This window comes from Trichoderma aggressivum (assembly GCF_033847375.1).
Source record: "Trichoderma aggressivum f. europaeum strain CBS 100526 chromosome Unknown scaffold_058, whole genome shotgun sequence".
Taxonomy (NCBI): domain Eukaryota; kingdom Fungi; phylum Ascomycota; class Sordariomycetes; order Hypocreales; family Hypocreaceae; genus Trichoderma; species Trichoderma aggressivum.
The window spans coordinates 112,862-128,445 of NW_026946424.1; the positions used below are offsets into that span (position 1 = coordinate 112,862).

At 50.7% G+C, this 15,584-nt stretch overlaps 8 protein-coding genes across 8 annotated transcripts; 2 read left to right on the plus strand and 6 right to left on the minus strand.

Moving 5' to 3' along the window:
• Positions 1-426: 426 nt before the first annotated feature.
• Triagg1_9746 (uncharacterized protein) lies at positions 427-1,541 on the plus strand (the record flags this gene model as incomplete). The annotated part of the gene is made up of 4 exons (XM_062904737.1): positions 427-780; positions 875-1,206; positions 1,285-1,439; positions 1,513-1,541. The coding sequence occupies 4 exons, from the start codon at positions 427-429 to the stop codon at positions 1,539-1,541; spliced, it is 870 nt and encodes a 289-aa protein (XP_062751316.1).
• Positions 1,542-2,020: 479 nt separating this feature from the next.
• Triagg1_9747 (uncharacterized protein) lies at positions 2,021-2,527 on the plus strand (the record flags this gene model as incomplete). Its single annotated transcript, XM_062904739.1, has 1 exon — positions 2,021-2,527. One exon carries the CDS (start codon positions 2,021-2,023, stop codon positions 2,525-2,527), a length of 507 nt encoding a protein of 168 aa, XP_062751317.1.
• Positions 2,528-2,691: 164 nt separating this feature from the next.
• On the minus strand, positions 2,692-3,375 carry Triagg1_9748 (uncharacterized protein; the record flags this gene model as incomplete). The annotated part of the gene is made up of 1 exon (XM_062904740.1): positions 2,692-3,375. One exon carries the CDS (start codon positions 3,373-3,375, stop codon positions 2,692-2,694), a length of 684 nt encoding a protein of 227 aa, XP_062751318.1.
• An 865-nt stretch (positions 3,376-4,240) lies between these two features.
• Positions 4,241-4,606, minus strand: Triagg1_9749 (uncharacterized protein; the record flags this gene model as incomplete). The annotated part of the gene is made up of 1 exon (XM_062904741.1): positions 4,241-4,606. The coding sequence occupies one exon, from the start codon at positions 4,604-4,606 to the stop codon at positions 4,241-4,243; it is 366 nt and encodes a 121-aa protein (XP_062751319.1).
• A 658-nt stretch (positions 4,607-5,264) lies between these two features.
• On the minus strand, positions 5,265-6,896 carry Triagg1_9750 (CAZyme family AA12; the record flags this gene model as incomplete). The annotated part of the gene is made up of 3 exons (XM_062904742.1): positions 5,265-5,728; positions 5,785-6,532; positions 6,597-6,896. 3 exons carry the CDS (start codon positions 6,894-6,896, stop codon positions 5,265-5,267), a joined length of 1,512 nt encoding a protein of 503 aa, XP_062751320.1.
• Positions 6,897-7,698: 802 nt separating this feature from the next.
• Positions 7,699-9,476, minus strand: Triagg1_9751 (CAZyme family GH47; the record flags this gene model as incomplete). Its single annotated transcript, XM_062904743.1, has 2 exons — positions 7,699-7,830; positions 7,911-9,476. The coding sequence occupies 2 exons, from the start codon at positions 9,474-9,476 to the stop codon at positions 7,699-7,701; spliced, it is 1,698 nt and encodes a 565-aa protein (XP_062751321.1).
• Positions 9,477-10,616: 1,140 nt separating this feature from the next.
• Positions 10,617-12,792, minus strand: Triagg1_9752 (uncharacterized protein; the record flags this gene model as incomplete). The annotated part of the gene is made up of 7 exons (XM_062904744.1): positions 10,617-10,902; positions 10,984-11,330; positions 11,383-11,518; positions 11,577-11,613; positions 11,713-12,405; positions 12,456-12,604; positions 12,758-12,792. The coding sequence occupies 7 exons, from the start codon at positions 12,790-12,792 to the stop codon at positions 10,617-10,619; spliced, it is 1,683 nt and encodes a 560-aa protein (XP_062751322.1).
• A 516-nt stretch (positions 12,793-13,308) lies between these two features.
• On the minus strand, positions 13,309-15,474 carry Triagg1_9753 (uncharacterized protein; the record flags this gene model as incomplete). Its single annotated transcript, XM_062904745.1, has 2 exons — positions 13,309-15,223; positions 15,284-15,474. The coding sequence occupies 2 exons, from the start codon at positions 15,472-15,474 to the stop codon at positions 13,309-13,311; spliced, it is 2,106 nt and encodes a 701-aa protein (XP_062751323.1).
• Positions 15,475-15,584: the final 110 nt, after the last annotated feature.

Consider the following 15,584-nt stretch of genomic DNA (forward strand, 5'->3'; position numbering starts at 1 on the left):
ACCTTGTCTTTGACCTTGCTGATGATTGACTTGTCAATGAGTTACTATTTTTATTTGCTTTGTCTAACATCGGCGTTGGCATTGTCTAAGCAAATATAGGAAAAGAAACAAACGAGAACGTTCAAAGGATATTTATAGCAAATGCGTTCAAAAAGAGAAACAATGAAAGATTGAGGAACATTGCTGAAAGAGAACAAGATGGTGTCCAACATCAGAAATGAACACAAGAAGATAAGTATTGGTGTTTTAAAATACACAAAGAATTGAAATAATATAAATTCAATCAAGTTGTCAGATCCGAGTTGACGTTTTGATGATCGATCTTCTCAAGTCTCAAGCCTTGCTGATATTATCCAGATTCCGTCGGTATAATCGTGTCAACATCTTCCATCTTACTCACAAGGCAATCTCTCTTCAGCAGCGAAGATGACAAAATCCGCACCATTCATCTCCATCCCAGGAGTGCCCAACTTTCGAGACATTGGCGGAACTCCCATCGCCTCGCATCCTGGAAAGGAGGTTCGGCGCAATATTGTCTTTCGTTCGGCCCGGCTTGACAATTTGACTCCTAGAGGGAAAGCAAAGCTAGAGATGCTCGCCATTTCTCACACGTATGATCTCCGCTCAACACAGGAGCTTTCCTCCGCAAGATCCTACGACAGAAGCAAGCTGATCTGGTCGGGCACAACAACTCGAGTGTCCGCGCCAGTGTTCGTGCCCGAGGAGTATGCCCCTGGTACTGTCGTTGCGAGGTTCGCAAAGCACGGGGCTAGTTGCGAGGTAAGATAGCTGTTTCTACTTGGATGACGGGGAACATGCCGATGTCTATATTGAATAGATGATTGGTGACATTTTTGCTGACCGACTTTTAAAGGGATTCGCCGAAGCCTTCTCGGATATTCTCTTCTCGGCAACCCATGCTCAGAATAGAGCGCGCCCCTTTGCAACCATTCTTGAGCATTTATCTTCTGATACTAACCCTCCATCTCCTATGCTAATTCATTGCAGCCTAGGAAAAGACAGGACGGGCGTCATCTGCGCCCTGATTCTATCTCTCTGCGGTGCGAGCGATGAGGCCGTGGCCAAGGATTATTCCCTCTCGGAAAAGGAGTTGGACGATCATCTTCCATTACTTGCTGATAAACTTTCAGGCAACCCGGCTTTTAAAGGGACTCGTAAGGATGCAGAAATCCTGGTCCGAACGCGGTGAGTAGCTGCTCTTATATACCATTGTCGGTATGAACGCGTATGTGGGCTCTTGACTTACTAACAGCTACGTTATAGAAAGGAGAATATACTTTGCTTTTTGATGAAGCTTCGAAAGAAGTACGGTTCGATTGAGAAGTGTGTCATCGGACATAAGCTTCTCAAGGCCGATGGTATCGCTCGACTGAGACGCAACATGATTGTTGACGCCTCCAAGAACTATTCGATTGCCGGTAAGTTCTGAAGTCCTAGTATCCGTCTTTCAAATTGCGGCGAGATTGGGCTAATGATATCCATGTGGGCTAGATAATTTGGATGAGGAGGATCTTGCGTGATTATTCTGCTTGTTGACTGGAGTTTTGCTTGTTGACTGGAACTCTGCTTGTTTACTGGAGTTTTGCTTGTTGACTGGACTTCTGCTTGTTGACTGGAACTCTGCTTGTTGACTAGAGTTCTAGTACTGATACGGGAGTTTTGGGGTGTTGCGTCTAATTGATGGCATGTAAACTAGCTTGCTGGATGTTAAATAGAGGTGTGCTTTTTATTGATTAATCCGTTGAGACTCAAAGTATCATCTCCTATCAAATTGTAAATTCTCGATTGTAATTTGGCCGCTCAACAGCTAGTTTGTTTGCATGCGTCTAGTTTGTCGATGAGACGCGCTGCTGCCTGCGCACGACAACCAACGACACAAACAATTCACTTCCTCTCACTGCTTTCCTCTCTTCGAGTGTCTCCTTCAATTCAATCTCCATCATCAGAGACATCTTTCAAGTGTAAATTTACCCGCCGTTCTCAGCTCTCTTCATACATCATGGCAACTCCAAAACACAAAATCATTGGCACCAAAGACCCAGCCAAATCCTACACCGACCGCAAATCCACTCGCGTCGTGGCCCTCAAACCCTCGGGCGAAGTCGCAATAATCTACGTCAAAAAAGGAAACTACTACAAGCTCCCCGGCGGCGGCATCGAGGCAGACGAGAGTCCCACGGATGCCGCCCTGCGCGAGGTCAAGGAAGAAACAGGCGCGACAGTTGTTCTCCGCAGCACCGACTACTTTGCCACGACTGAAGAGTTTCGCTTCCAGCAGCATCAGATTTCTTACTGCTATTTGGCCGACGTTGTTGATGATGCGGGGGAGCCGTGTTTGACGGACGAAGAGCTTGCTGATGGGTTTGTTCAGCAGTGGATGACAGTTGACAAGGCCTTGGAGGCCATGTCTGCGGCTGAACCAACGACGGAATTCGGCTCCTTTGTTAAGGAGCGAGATATCTTTGTTCTAACTGAGGCTTTGAGACTCATTGAATTGTCGAGTTAAACTATAAGAGATTTCCCTTGCCGAGTTGCAATTCACGAGGGCATTCAATACCTCTGCTTTCGATGTCTTTGCTTTGCATTTGGTTACGATCGTTGTGAGCTTGGTACAAATGAGATTTTGAAGAGAGGCCATCACATCTTTGATATATATGCCAAGATACCGTTTCAGAAACCCGTCATGATCCATCCTATCATGACCAAAATCGCAACACACGCCGCACGAATACCGTAAAATCGCTTTCTACCTCCAGATACATCAATTACGATAATCTTTTCTTCCACTCGCTCTACTGCCATCATAAACCTCCTCATTCCTGTTCCATCAGTCCCACAGGGATGAATCCCATAGACCGCCTCTGCCAGCATTCGCAGTTGCATTGGAAACAGATGATCCCCGTAGTGCTCCATGATGTCTCTTTTCCTAACAGCCAATCGTAGATTTTGCCATTGAAACGGGTCCATTCCAAATTTCTCACAGGCCGCACTTTTCTCCTTGGTCCACCATGGAGGCAACAGACCTGGAATGGTGGCGGCCTTTCTCAGGAACTTCTGGAACCCGCGTCGTCCGCTCTTGCAACCGGCATAGATGCTGTCCTCCATCACTTCGGCTCTGAAAACATAAGTATCCTCAGCGTAAAGGCGGTAAGCGTCGATAAGGAGCTTATATACGTCGGTTTCTGGGCGGTTGTGAAGCCATGTGCCCTGGTCAAGGCGGGTGAAGGGCATGGAGATGGGTAGCTCGAGTCCTTTTGTAGGCGATAGGCGGATATTTTCCGATTTCGATGCTTTCTCTGATACGTTTGGCGACTGATCTTTGATGTTTGGCTTTGTAGTGTAGCGGCTAAGCATCTGGCCGGTATTCAGTCCGTATCTGACTTGATGCAGTCGGCTTGGATCTGACCAGGGCAATCTCTTTGCCAGAGAATATTCGCCTCGACTGAAACCCTGCCAATACCGCCCCTGATACCATGGCAAAACGGCTCTTGGGGATAGCTTTCCTCATTTTCTGTTGGATTCCTCTTGTGCTTCGGAAATGCTGTCCACGAATATCTGAAGAAAGCACGATATAGAAGCGCATATGCGGAAGAAATGATAAAAAAGGCTACCAGTGGCCCAGCCGCTATAAAAAAAAAAAGTGAATAGAAAATGACAACAGGCTGCAGGCACGATACTGAGCTACTAAGCGGTATGAAGAAAGCTGTCCTCGAAAGAAAGCCCGGTTGATGTTGTGAATGATGTAGCAAACGCGGAGATTTGAGCCTGATCATTAGCCGCATGCAGCCGCTTCACTCCCAAAAGTGACTGGAGTTACACCACAGACGTCAAATCATATGTAGCCGCGATATTTATTGACCGAGATCGCATGTACGCTGCAAGTATCCTCTTCACTCATGGCGTCGATTGGCTGTAAAGTCATGGGTATATTTCAATGTCAGTATCTACACAGATGGGCGAGATTATATGAAATTGGTCCCTCAAGGCCCAAAGAAGGCTATCGAGTAACACAAATCATAATCCATTATGCGGGTGCGTAAGCGACTATCATCAAATTCATTCTTTCGAGTACAGATGGTCATTAATACATAGATGCTGCCCTTCTCCTCCCCACACGCTTCAGTAATCACTTCGCAGAGATCAATACCAATTCCATTTCGCGGATGCCTCAACAAGCTCTCAAGTCTCAACATACAACTTCCGAACCCAACATCCCCATCTATCCAATAAACGGCACACTTCGTTGCTTCTCACTCTTCTTCTCAGTCCCCTTCACAGCAAACTCCGCCCTCTCAGCATCCGTCATGGGCTTAAGACCCATAGCCTTCCGTCTCGCGTCCTCCACAGGACAATCCGGGCAATAACAGTCCGATTCGGTGCCCAAGTTCTCGCAGCACGTTCGAAACACGTCGAGCTTGTCTAAAATGTCGCCGTCGCAGTTGTCGTCGCTGAAGAATCCACCAGTGTAGGTGCAGCAGGCGTGTGTGTACTCGGAGACTGTTCTCCCGTACGAGTTCCAGCACTTGCAGGCTTCTGCTGTAGAGAATAGGGCGATGACGGCGAAGATGGCAGAGTAGAGCTGCATCTTTACTATTAATTTTAAAAGATGCTTAATAAGAGATGATTATTTGTTTTGCGTGGATGTTTAGTAAGTGACCTTTTGTTATAGAGAGTGAGGTGTATGCTTTTTCATTGCAGAGTCTCCTTTCGACCTTTTTTATAGTCCTTCTTCATACAACTCTTCTCCTAAACAGAGACTCGGAATCTTTCATCTTGCATGTTAATGACTTCATTCATCTCCTGACCTGAGAGAACACGATGAGGCGCTGAGACATCTGCGTTCTTAACCCATACCGTTGGATTACGAGCAGATTATCTCTAGAATGCGCACAAGGGCTGGGTCTCATTCAACGGCATGCTTTCAACATGCCTAACTGAAACGTCATTCACATATCAGCTCAACAGCCTTTGTCCTTGTGATCCTCATAAGAACATTGGCCCTCCGTCTCTTGTCTCAAGCTTTGCCCAAGACTTAACTCCGAATTCCTTGCGTAAAGAAGGTAGATGCAACAAATTGCTTTCACAACACTTTACACTAAAGAGGGTAAGAAAAGATATTGATATTTGCATATGTACTACTGATAAACTATTGAATAGAGAGAAACACTTGGGAATCTACCGCAGGGTAAAAGTGTAGAGACATCCCAAGTCCATAGGCAGTAGAGAAGGCTTCTCACTGCTCACTAAGCAAGCAGCAAACCAGCCAACACAGCGGCTTGGGCAACTGCCGCAGTGCCATGTCGCTCTGAGGTTAAACCGCTCGCAGCATTTTGACCATTGCCGGTGCCATTGCCGTTGCCGCCGTTGCCATCACCAGGATTGCCATCACCAGGATTGCCATTGCCAGGATTGCCATCGCCAGGATTGCCGTCATCGGGGTTGCCATTGCCACCACCGTCAGTTCCGGTACCATTCACTCCCTCAAGAACAAAAATCTCTCCAGTAGCATCAGATGAGAACCACAGGCGGTCAGCAGAGTCCCAAGCTAGTCCCACAGGGCGAAAGCATTGACCGGGGCAATTTGTAACATCTGCATTGGCGATGATGTCGGTTACGGCGTTGGTACTGTTCTGTGGAGCGGTGGGCTGACCATCGGAGCCAAAGGCCAGGGAGACGATGCGGTATCCAGTAGCCTCATTTCGGTTCCCTTGAATGAGTGAGCATCAGTATGCATAGCTATAGACAGCCCAGGGGATGACTTACAGCTACCGTGAAAGGTCACAAACGCCTCCGAGGCATTGGGGGCGAATTTGATGTCCAAAGGAGCCGAATGCGCTTGGAAAGCAATTCGAGGAGGAACGTATTCGGTATTGCAGCTTGAGTCATCCACATCAGGCGGCGCGTCATCGTCGGCAAACTGGTCTCCAACTTGGAGAATCCCTAGGTCGGGGAACCCGGCCGTCGACCAGACTGTATAGCAGTCAGGATAGCCATAGTTGCCTCCCTGGTGATCACTAGATCCCAACACGCCGTGGTAGTTGAGCTCTTCGCCAGGGTTGTTTTGGTGAATGTCCTGGCCTTGGCGTTGAAGCTGGTCGACTGAGTTTTCGACTGACCAGATGCCTCCAGTAGAAGGATGCTCAGCAACACCCACAGAATTCCTCAACCCCCAGCCAATGAGTTGTCCATCGAGAAAGTCGAATGGTGAATTGCCGGGCCTCTGAGTAATGTTGTAGCTACGAATCTGGGAATGTCCGCTAGTGATGTCACGGGCATCGAGATCTTCATTCGAATTGCTGCCACGAGAAACGAGAAGGGTATCTGGCTGTTTCTTGGACACGAGCAGCGTGCGAGTCGTGTGATCCGAGTTGCTCATGTTAGTGACGAGAGTGACATTGGAAGAAAGATCAACGGTGACAGCCTGGCTATTGTATGCAAAGGAAAAGACGCTCTCGGCCGTGGAAACGTAGATGGTTTTGCCATCACCCGAGAGAGCAAGTCCATGGTTGAGCTGGTGTTTCATCCATTAGCTTAGCTGACTGCATGCCATGTAGAGTCATCATCTCATCACTTACATTTGGATCCGCAATCAGTGTCGTGTTGCTCGTCACCGTCAAGCAGGTTCCACCGTCATCGTCGAGCGTCAGATGCGTCAACCCAACCCCGGATTGCACCACCAAAAGCCCGCCATCAGCGTCAAAGGCAATGCCCCTGGGCCTGGTCAAGCCATTCGCAATGAGGCGGTATTCCCAGCCACTGGCCGCCACTGGCGCGGGGTACGTAGTGTTGAGCTTATTGGAGCATGTCTGTGCCGCGGTGCGCCGTTGGAGCAGCTGCATCAGCAAGTATACCAATAACGAGAAGAGCTTGTTCATCGTGGCGGTGGTCAGCAGAAAACGATGATCAGAAGCCTCTCCAAAGAAATGATCAAAGAATGTTGTCGGATCCAAGTTACAGCGGCAACCATGCTGAGCGAATCAACAAAGATATACGTCAACCACGCATCCAGAAGGAGGCACGGAGGGTTTGAAAGACCGAGACATCGCGTCGGACTAAAACGAGTAGCAGCTACGGGCTATTCTTCGTCCTTCCTTACGCCTAAAAGACGTCCATCCTTCCGTGGTTAAACTCGTGACAAGCGAGATCTCCGTCGCAACGTCCAAAACAAGGGAGAGGGGAAAAGCTGAAGGGCTGAGACTTGGTTGTCAGGAGCCAAGCTTTGGAGATGCCTGGATAGCCGTTGGCCGAGTGGGGGTTTGCCCCGGATCTGGGCTAAATAGAGTTGCGGAATAAACTGCACGGTTAAGCATAGAATGCAACCATCGTAAAATCTTGGTGAATCATCGAATCACGTAACTTGCTTGAGCCATGTGGGCATACGCAATGCCTAGGATGCCGATCCAAATACACGCAGCAACCTGGCGTATTGATGAGGAGAAGCATGAATCAAAAATCTCATATACACCTAGCCAGCGTCGATGTGTGCCTTATGTTAGCCAATACCAAATAAAAGCTCACTCATAGCTCATATCCTTATGAGCAAAAGCTCATTCTCGGCATGGGAAAGAGACTTCTCTCCTTCAGTATACAAGGCAGATAGGTAGATGTAGTATAGAAAATCGCCAAGTTTAACAAAAAGCCCAATCCCCTCATTCATTCCTACCTTCCCCTCCCGCTTCATCGCAACCCTACCCTCGGCCTCTTCAGCGGGTGCGCTTCGGTATTGAACACATACTCATCCAAGCTGATCACATCAGGAGGCGAAAACATGAGGTAAAAATACTTGAGCGTCTCAGCCATCCAAAAGCTCTAGGAACGGGGGAATAGCACACACATTAGTAAACGCTGTTCCCCAATTACAGTCAAAAATAGAAAATAAAAAAACTCACCTCCATGGAATCAAGCTTCTTCGTCGGCCCCTCAACAGTCACGTCCTCTATCGCAGAGTTCGCCAGCTCCGTCTCCGTCGCCTTCATGATGGCCTCAAACATGTCCCACGCAGTGTCCTGCAGATCCGCCTTGCCCGTGATGCGATACAGCACAAACAGGCTCTCAATCGCCTCCGGCCGTAAAATGTATCGCGCGTCCCGCGCGTGCTTGAACCCCTTGGGCATCATCTTGCTTCCCTCCTTCGCCCAGCGCGCCTCGTCCCACTCACACTTGTCCAATGTCTTGCACGGCAGCATGCCGAAGATCTCGGGCATGATGCCCGTGGGGAAGCGGCCGTACGCCCAACCACACCCGCGCGCGAGACGCTCTCCGATGCCGACATGGCCGTCAATGTCGAAGAGCTTCCCGCCAAGCGCAAACATGCCTCCAACGAAGCACGTGAGATGCTGGCTGTCAGCCTGAAGCCCGCTGCCGGCATTGAACTCGCCGCTGAATAAGATATCGTTTTGATCCGGCAGCATGGGCCTAAAGAGGAGATTGTTCACTGCCGCGTCCATGGCCGGGCGGTACAGCTTCTCGTAGACGCCGTCCACGCCCCCAAGCAGCGCGTGCATCTTGGGCAGATACTCGTAGAGCGAGTCGGCCAATGCACCAAGCGTAAAGCTGCTGTCGATGGCCATCTCAGCTTTGAAGTTGAGCGTTGTCGGCCACATGCCCGGCAGCAGCGTGTCGTTCTGGATCTTCTCCAGAAAGCGAGTCACGCGATCCGTCGCATCGTAGTACTTGCTATCGCCCGTCAGCTGCGACAGCCTCGTAAACTCCATGCTCAGCGAGCACGGCGACGCCGACGGATCGTTGGTGCCGGCGACCAATTTCCCCGCCTTGGCCTTTTCAAAGTCAAGCCAGAAGCCAGGCATCCTGTTGGGCGTGTCGAAGCCCATGTACAGCATCTCGCCCAGCTCAACCGCCTTGCGCAGCAGCACTCGCTCGCCGCTCAGGTCGTAGGCGCTCAGCAGCCCTCCCAGATGGCGGATCGTCGTCTCAAACATGTTGGCCGCCGTCGAATCCGTCACCGACCAATCCAGCGCGCCCACGGCGCCTGCAGCTTCGGCGAACTCGTCCTTGAAGCCCATGATCCACAGCGTATCCAAGGAATCGACCAGCGTCGCCGCCCAGCCGCCAAATGGGTCCTTCGCGGATCCAGACACGGGCGTGAGCTCGTCCCTCATCCAGGCGTGCGATTTATAGGCATCATAGCTGCGCTTAAAGGCCCTCCGCACCGCATTGCGGCGCTTCTCGTTGACCGCAGAATGGCCAAAGGCTCCGGCTTCCGCCTGGACTTGAGGAAGCGCCGCTGGCTTGCCCGTGGGCAGCGGCTTGATGTCCTTGACGCCATGATGCTGCTGCACCTTCGACCAATTGAACGAGCTCGGTACGAAGACAGGCTGCGGTATGTTGGTAGACGTTAGGTAGTAGACAGCCAATGCGGTCAACAGAATGACGCTGAAGAGCACCAAGCGCCCAACCCTCCGCGGCAAGCTCAGACCATTGATTATCCCCATCATGAGTCGACGCTCCTCTTCATCTCGACAACAATTGAGGTCGAAAGAAGAAATCAAATGAGATAAGATAGAGAAGCAAAAGAAGCGATGCCAACACTACCAATTTAGGAAGTAAGAACAAGACAAAAAGACACCCGCGATTGGTCTGTTGCTGTGAAGGTGTAATGATTCCAGCCAGCCAAAACCCAATTCAATCACGGCGCCGATCTGCTAGTGTTTAAGGGGGGCAACCGGCCGAATCGACTCCGTGTCATTAACTCCCCGCAGTGCATTCTTAGTACGAGGAGGTACTTTATGCCTGGGCTGCTTGTAAGATTTGTCGAAGGGCCAAAGTAATAGTGCGACATTAGCCTATAGTGGACAGTCTATGCTGCAGTTCTACCTATTTAGCCCAAATACCGACACCAGACGAAAGAATCAACTTGGCAGAAATATCTTCAATTGAATAATAATAATAATTGGCCTTGACTAACATAAGCATATAAACGTATAAACGTATCAACAAATAAGTATAGAACAAACAAAACTGGGACGTATGGCTATTGAATTAGCCCCAAAAAACGTACGAGTCTTCAAGGCTCACAAACATACTATTCTTCTGAACAAAAACCTTAAATGGACATCTCAACATACATCTTTACTCAACAATCCATGGATTCTTCGAGTTTCGCTTATTCCAACGCTACCTCTACAGGCAACACACGGTATGGAAATGCAAAAATGCCAGAAACCACCTATATACAACAAGACAGGGAGAACACTCATCAGAGAAAGCTAGGGAGACGTGAAACAGCAAGAGACATCTGATGCCCAACGCAAATCAACGCAAATCCGGAAAAGGGAGGGAATCGCAACATTAAAGCAAAACAAAACAAGAGCAAAAATCTTCGTAATCCCTACAAAGCACAGAAAAAAGGTAGGTAGTAGCTATGTATATAAAAAGAAAAGGGAATAAAAATGAGAAAGAAGTAATATGTAGCCCAGGCGTTCTGCGCTGGAATTCGACACCAATCCGGATCTGTTGTATACCCTGACGCCCTTCAACAAGAAAAGAACAGAAAAGAGAACAAAACATAATATGCCCAACAGCAGCAAGTCGCTTTTCGATAAATTCTCTTAAGCCCCCCCTTCCGCGCCTCGCCATCAACGGAGTCCAATCACGCTCATCTCCAACGTCCACACTCGCCTGATCCAGACTTTGAGCTTACCCTCGACGCCTTCGACGTTGTCCAGCTCGATGCCCTCCCACCAGCATCGCCTAGCCGGTTTCCGCCAGAACAGGAGCAGCTTCTGAGCCATGCCGACGGCATTGTTGCCCATTTCGTTGCCACGAATGTCGCTACGCAATCGAGCGAGTGCCAGGCTGCAGATGACGGCCTTGTTAGGTTCGCCAGCCCGGTGGCCCCAGCAGTCGTCGTGGTTAAAGCCGCTATAATACACAAAGTTAGCCACTATCCTCCCTTTTACAAAGCAAGCTACAATAGAATGAGTCGTCAAGGAAATAACATACCCTGCCGTCAGCATCTCAATAAGATGAGCTTCAGTCGTTCCGGGTTCATCGCTTCGTTTTAGCCCAGAAAAGATGCCATCCTGCTTGAGCAATGCACGCGCCGCTGCGCGCTTAACTTCGATCATGTCGGGTTGGCTGATATCGGACTTGGGAGGGATTGCATAAAAGTCAAGATCCTCTCTTAGGACGATGATACCAGCCCTCTTGGAGGAGTCCTCACGGGAACCCATTGGATCCAGGGGAACAATCTCCCCATCTTGAGACGTGCCCGGCGATGATTCGGTGGGGATTGACTGAGCAACAGTTCGGAAAAAGTCCAACATGTACTGCAGTGATGCAGGGTCATACTGTGTTGTCGTTAGTAAATGACTAGGGATCCAAGACTGGTGGTCTACGAACGTCAACTTGCACCGCGTCGCTATCGGGAAACCCGCTCATGTGGCCTTCTGGAAATAGCCCATTGGGGAATAGAGATAACAGGACAAACTCGGGCAAAGTGAGCAGCTCATCACGCGAAAGGACGAATCTGGTACCCCTGTTTCCCGTTTGTTAGTCTCTTTGCTGCATTCTATTTGAAAATTATTGTCACTTACCGTAGGTCCATGGTGATTGTCTCATCAGCGCCGACATCTAGGACATTGTTAGCAAATCTGCTCTACTCGTTTCTTTTCCCCGTTGCCTTTTCTTCTTCTTGGCATATAGAGATATAGATATTACAAGGAAGCTCACCTCCGATGGCATTGATAGGTGGTCCACCTTGCTGTACCTGAGTTATGATACTCGAAGCTCCTCCGGCGGCCGCCATTACGTATGAGAATGTATAGAGAGGACTGTCTCCCTCAGAGTATGCGGGTGGCGGTTCGGCGTCGTCGTCCTTGCGACTTGACTCTCCCTTGGTGTCTCTGGGGAGCGCACGCTTGGTCTCTGCTACAGGGTCTTGGAAGGCACGCGCCGCAGCCTGATCGGGGTCAAAGGGCTCGGGGGCGCGAGATTCGTAGCCGTAGGCTGGCGCAGCGACAGATGCGGAAGCACTTCCTTCTGGAACGACGGCAGGAAACTTGCCAAACGCCTCACCACTGGGATGGTCTTGGACCGACGAGAAGAGCGACGAGAATGGCGGAGGGCGGGAAGACGAGGCCTCCGAGATGGGGTACTGTGGCGGCGGCGACTGCTCGGCCTCGTGGGCAGCACTCTCGTTCTCTGCGGCGTCGCGATCTAGGTCGAGATCCAGTTGTTGTCGGGCAGCGGTGGCCGTGGCGGCGTGCTCGTGATGCACCTTGGCCTCGATCAGCTCCGGGGACTCAGACGGTCCGGTTCCAGACTCTTCCGTCCCAGACAACGTGGCGGATTGTTCTTGACAGTGCTGTACGAGTGCAGGAGCTCGTCTCGGCGAGGTAGCGGTGATGGCGATGGCGATGGGGGCTGACACAGGGAGATTGACTCGGGCGGGTCAGTGCATCTGGCTCTATCACCGGGCGAGAGATGGATGCTGCTAGTAGTAGGCGTGCAGAAAGGAGGCGGGCATTCGCGAGCGAACAAAGGCTTTCGCGGCGATGCAATGGCAGCGACTGAAGATGGATTTCCGTCGTCTCTCGGGGCCAAACTAAACGCTGTGAGCCCGCTGGTTGATGGTGCAGATTGGTCTGGTCGATTGATATGTTGACGATTGGATTGCCGCTGATGAGTTGATGGTTTGGGTGGGGACGAACAAGTAACAAGTCAACGCCATAGGCCGCCCAGCGAACCAGCGCAGTGCATCAAGTGATGCTCGTACCCAGCACAGGCCTTGGCCAGTGAATGCTCCAGCATCCTTTTAGGGGCTCCCTCTGCCAGATACAGGTGGGTTAGCCTCTCATCAAACGGCCTGGCTGGTCACCAGCCCCACTGCAGATGGAACGGGTAGCTAAATTGGGCACACTCGCCAGCCAATGGCAGAGCTCCAGCCACACCAAACTTCACATTAGCCGCCAGCGCCAACAAGTGATTGGCAACAAAACTACAGAGCACCTGCGGAACCACCAATGAAAACAGCTCAAAGAGTATAGGGGCCAATTTCACGCCTGAAATTTTCCTCATTTTACCTGATCCGCTAAGGACGAGGCTGATGGGCAAGAAGCAACCAGACGTCAAGCCACAACTGCTACTGTACGTGCCTGTGGAAAGATATTCATGGATGTATTCAATTAGATTGAGGTGATTGAATCTATGTAGCGAAATATTCAGCACCGTAATGCTGTAAAAAAAAAAAAAAATCTTTGATACCACAATGCTACAACACCACAACACCATAAAACTCCAGTCCCTTCTTTTAAATCCTTGCCCGCATCATTCGCTATCACTGTCGCCAAAGATGGCCCGTAGGACGTCAGCATTGGCCGTCTTGCCCTCAACGGCTTCATTCCGGTCTGGGTTCACTTGGTTCTCCATCATGGGGCTCTGCTTGCCCGATTTTGTCGTCGCCCCTGTCGCTATGGCGACCGTTGTGTCCACGCCCACAGTCGATTCATCCCGAGTTCTAGATGCCGAGAGTAAGGGCATCTGTACGTCCTCCATAGGACTGCCATAAGCCGGCCTTGCACTCGGACCTGGGGTTGCTCTGCTCGCCTCGGGCTCGTCGTCTCGCCGAGCGTGTGACGGTGGTTTGACGTTGAATCGTTTACAGAGTAGTCGGGTAGGGTAAAAGTCTTCCACCGATCTCGTCATTTTGCCAAACATGCCCATCTTGGCAGCCTCTTCTGCCGGGTCTGAAATTTTTGGCTCGGGCACAGAGATTAGTTCCTTATCCCTTGCTGGCTCAGCCGAAACGCTATGTGGTGCTTTAGCAGTCGTAAATCTTGACGCCATGAAGCCAGTCATTGGTTTGAATATCCTCGCGCAATTATGGAATTCTGTCATTTCTCGAAGAAACTCGTCATCCGACATTCCCCTGGGTTTTTCCGGAAGTGACAGTTTGGGATTCGTGTGGTGTTCCAGATAGCGTTTGTAGCGAGCCCTCTTAGTTTCGTCGTCTGCGTACGGTCCTCGCAATCCCCTCGCAATGGCCGCTATTGCCGTCTCACGATCGAGCTTGGGAACTTGCTCCCATAGCATTGTTTGCCTTTCTTCTTCTGACACTGCAAATTGCGCTGGGATCTCGCCCAGGCCAGGGGGCAAATCTAGCCTTCCTGACGCTGCAGCCAACTTCTCTCTAGAAGCGGCAGATATATAGTCAAACACGGATTTTCCAGGAAGGGCCTTTTCTCCAAGGATGGCAGCTCGAGATTTTGCATCGAGGGTTGACGACTTGGCTGCCTCGGCAGCGGAAACAAACGTGGTGGCTCGGTCTTCAACATTAGTGACCTGAGATGACTTCCAGCCGGGAGGGGCTGGCGGTGGTGCATATTTTGCCAGAGTAATGGTTAAGTCTTGCATGGCATTTGCCAGGACAAACCCATCCAGAGGAAGCCGCCCGTCCTGACATCTCCGCAGGTTGCCGCCAACTCTAGAAGTTTTCGGTATAAATACTGGAGCATTCTTTAGCGACGGATTCGCTGTTGCAGACGGCTTCTTTCCTTTCTTCTTCTTTTCGCCGCCAACAACACGATTATATTTGATCTTGGGTCCGATTTCGTAAGGATCTTCGTCATCAGACCCATCGTCGTTGAGTATGCCAACTCCGATGCCGCCTCGCTGTGGCTTCTTCTTGGTCTCTCCTCGAGATAATATCGACAACACGCCGTCGCGAGAATCGACCTCCTCGTCGCTATCTGCTTTGCTTTCTCGGCGCAAGGAAGAGAGCTTGCCCTGGCCATTATGTCCCAAGCCCATACGATCTGTCTTGCGGACAAACCGCAGGACCTCGGTGTTATCAGGAGCAAAGAGATGGGTTTCTCCATCTATCATGTTAGATTTCCCGCCGAGGTCCAGGCGTGCACCTCGTCGCACTTTTGGTCCAATCCCTTGGCCATCTTTCCAGCCCATTCTCCGCAGCAACTTTAGGCCCATTGTATCTCCGTCAGCTCTGAAGAGACCCATCAGCCCCCCGGCACGGAGTTCTTCCTGGGTGGAAGATCCCAGACCGGCAAACGCCTGGGTGGTTTTGAGCGTCTGCGCTTCCGCGGCATCCGCAAGGTCCTCCTCGTCCATATAATCTTCGGCACGCTGCTGGGAGTGACCAGTTTCATCTTTGCGGCGATTCGAGCGGCTCGACACAAAGGTAGACGGCGTCCATCCTTCCTTGGATCCAACCGTGTTGAAGTAGCTTTCTTGATAGTCAGACGTTATAGTGGTTTAGATTGAGGTCGAGAGAGCTACAACTTACCCTGCGCTCCAGCCACCGGTAAAGGCTCCATGCAGTCTCCGCCTACCCTTATCATCCCTCACCTCCTGCTTCCACAACGGAAGGTATGAGCCATCGTCGCGTTCGCCGTCCTCAGGCAAAGGGGTGCCGAAGATGGCGTAAGGCGCATGGAGGTCGGCCTCAAATGTCGCCCGCGATCGTTTGTAGGACATAGGCTTTCGTATTCGGTTAAGTGTCGCGTGCGAATGTCTGTGGCATTGGGGAAATTTAAGGCAGCTCAGAGCATGGCAAATGCGCGTCAATCGGCGGTCCAGCAACGAGG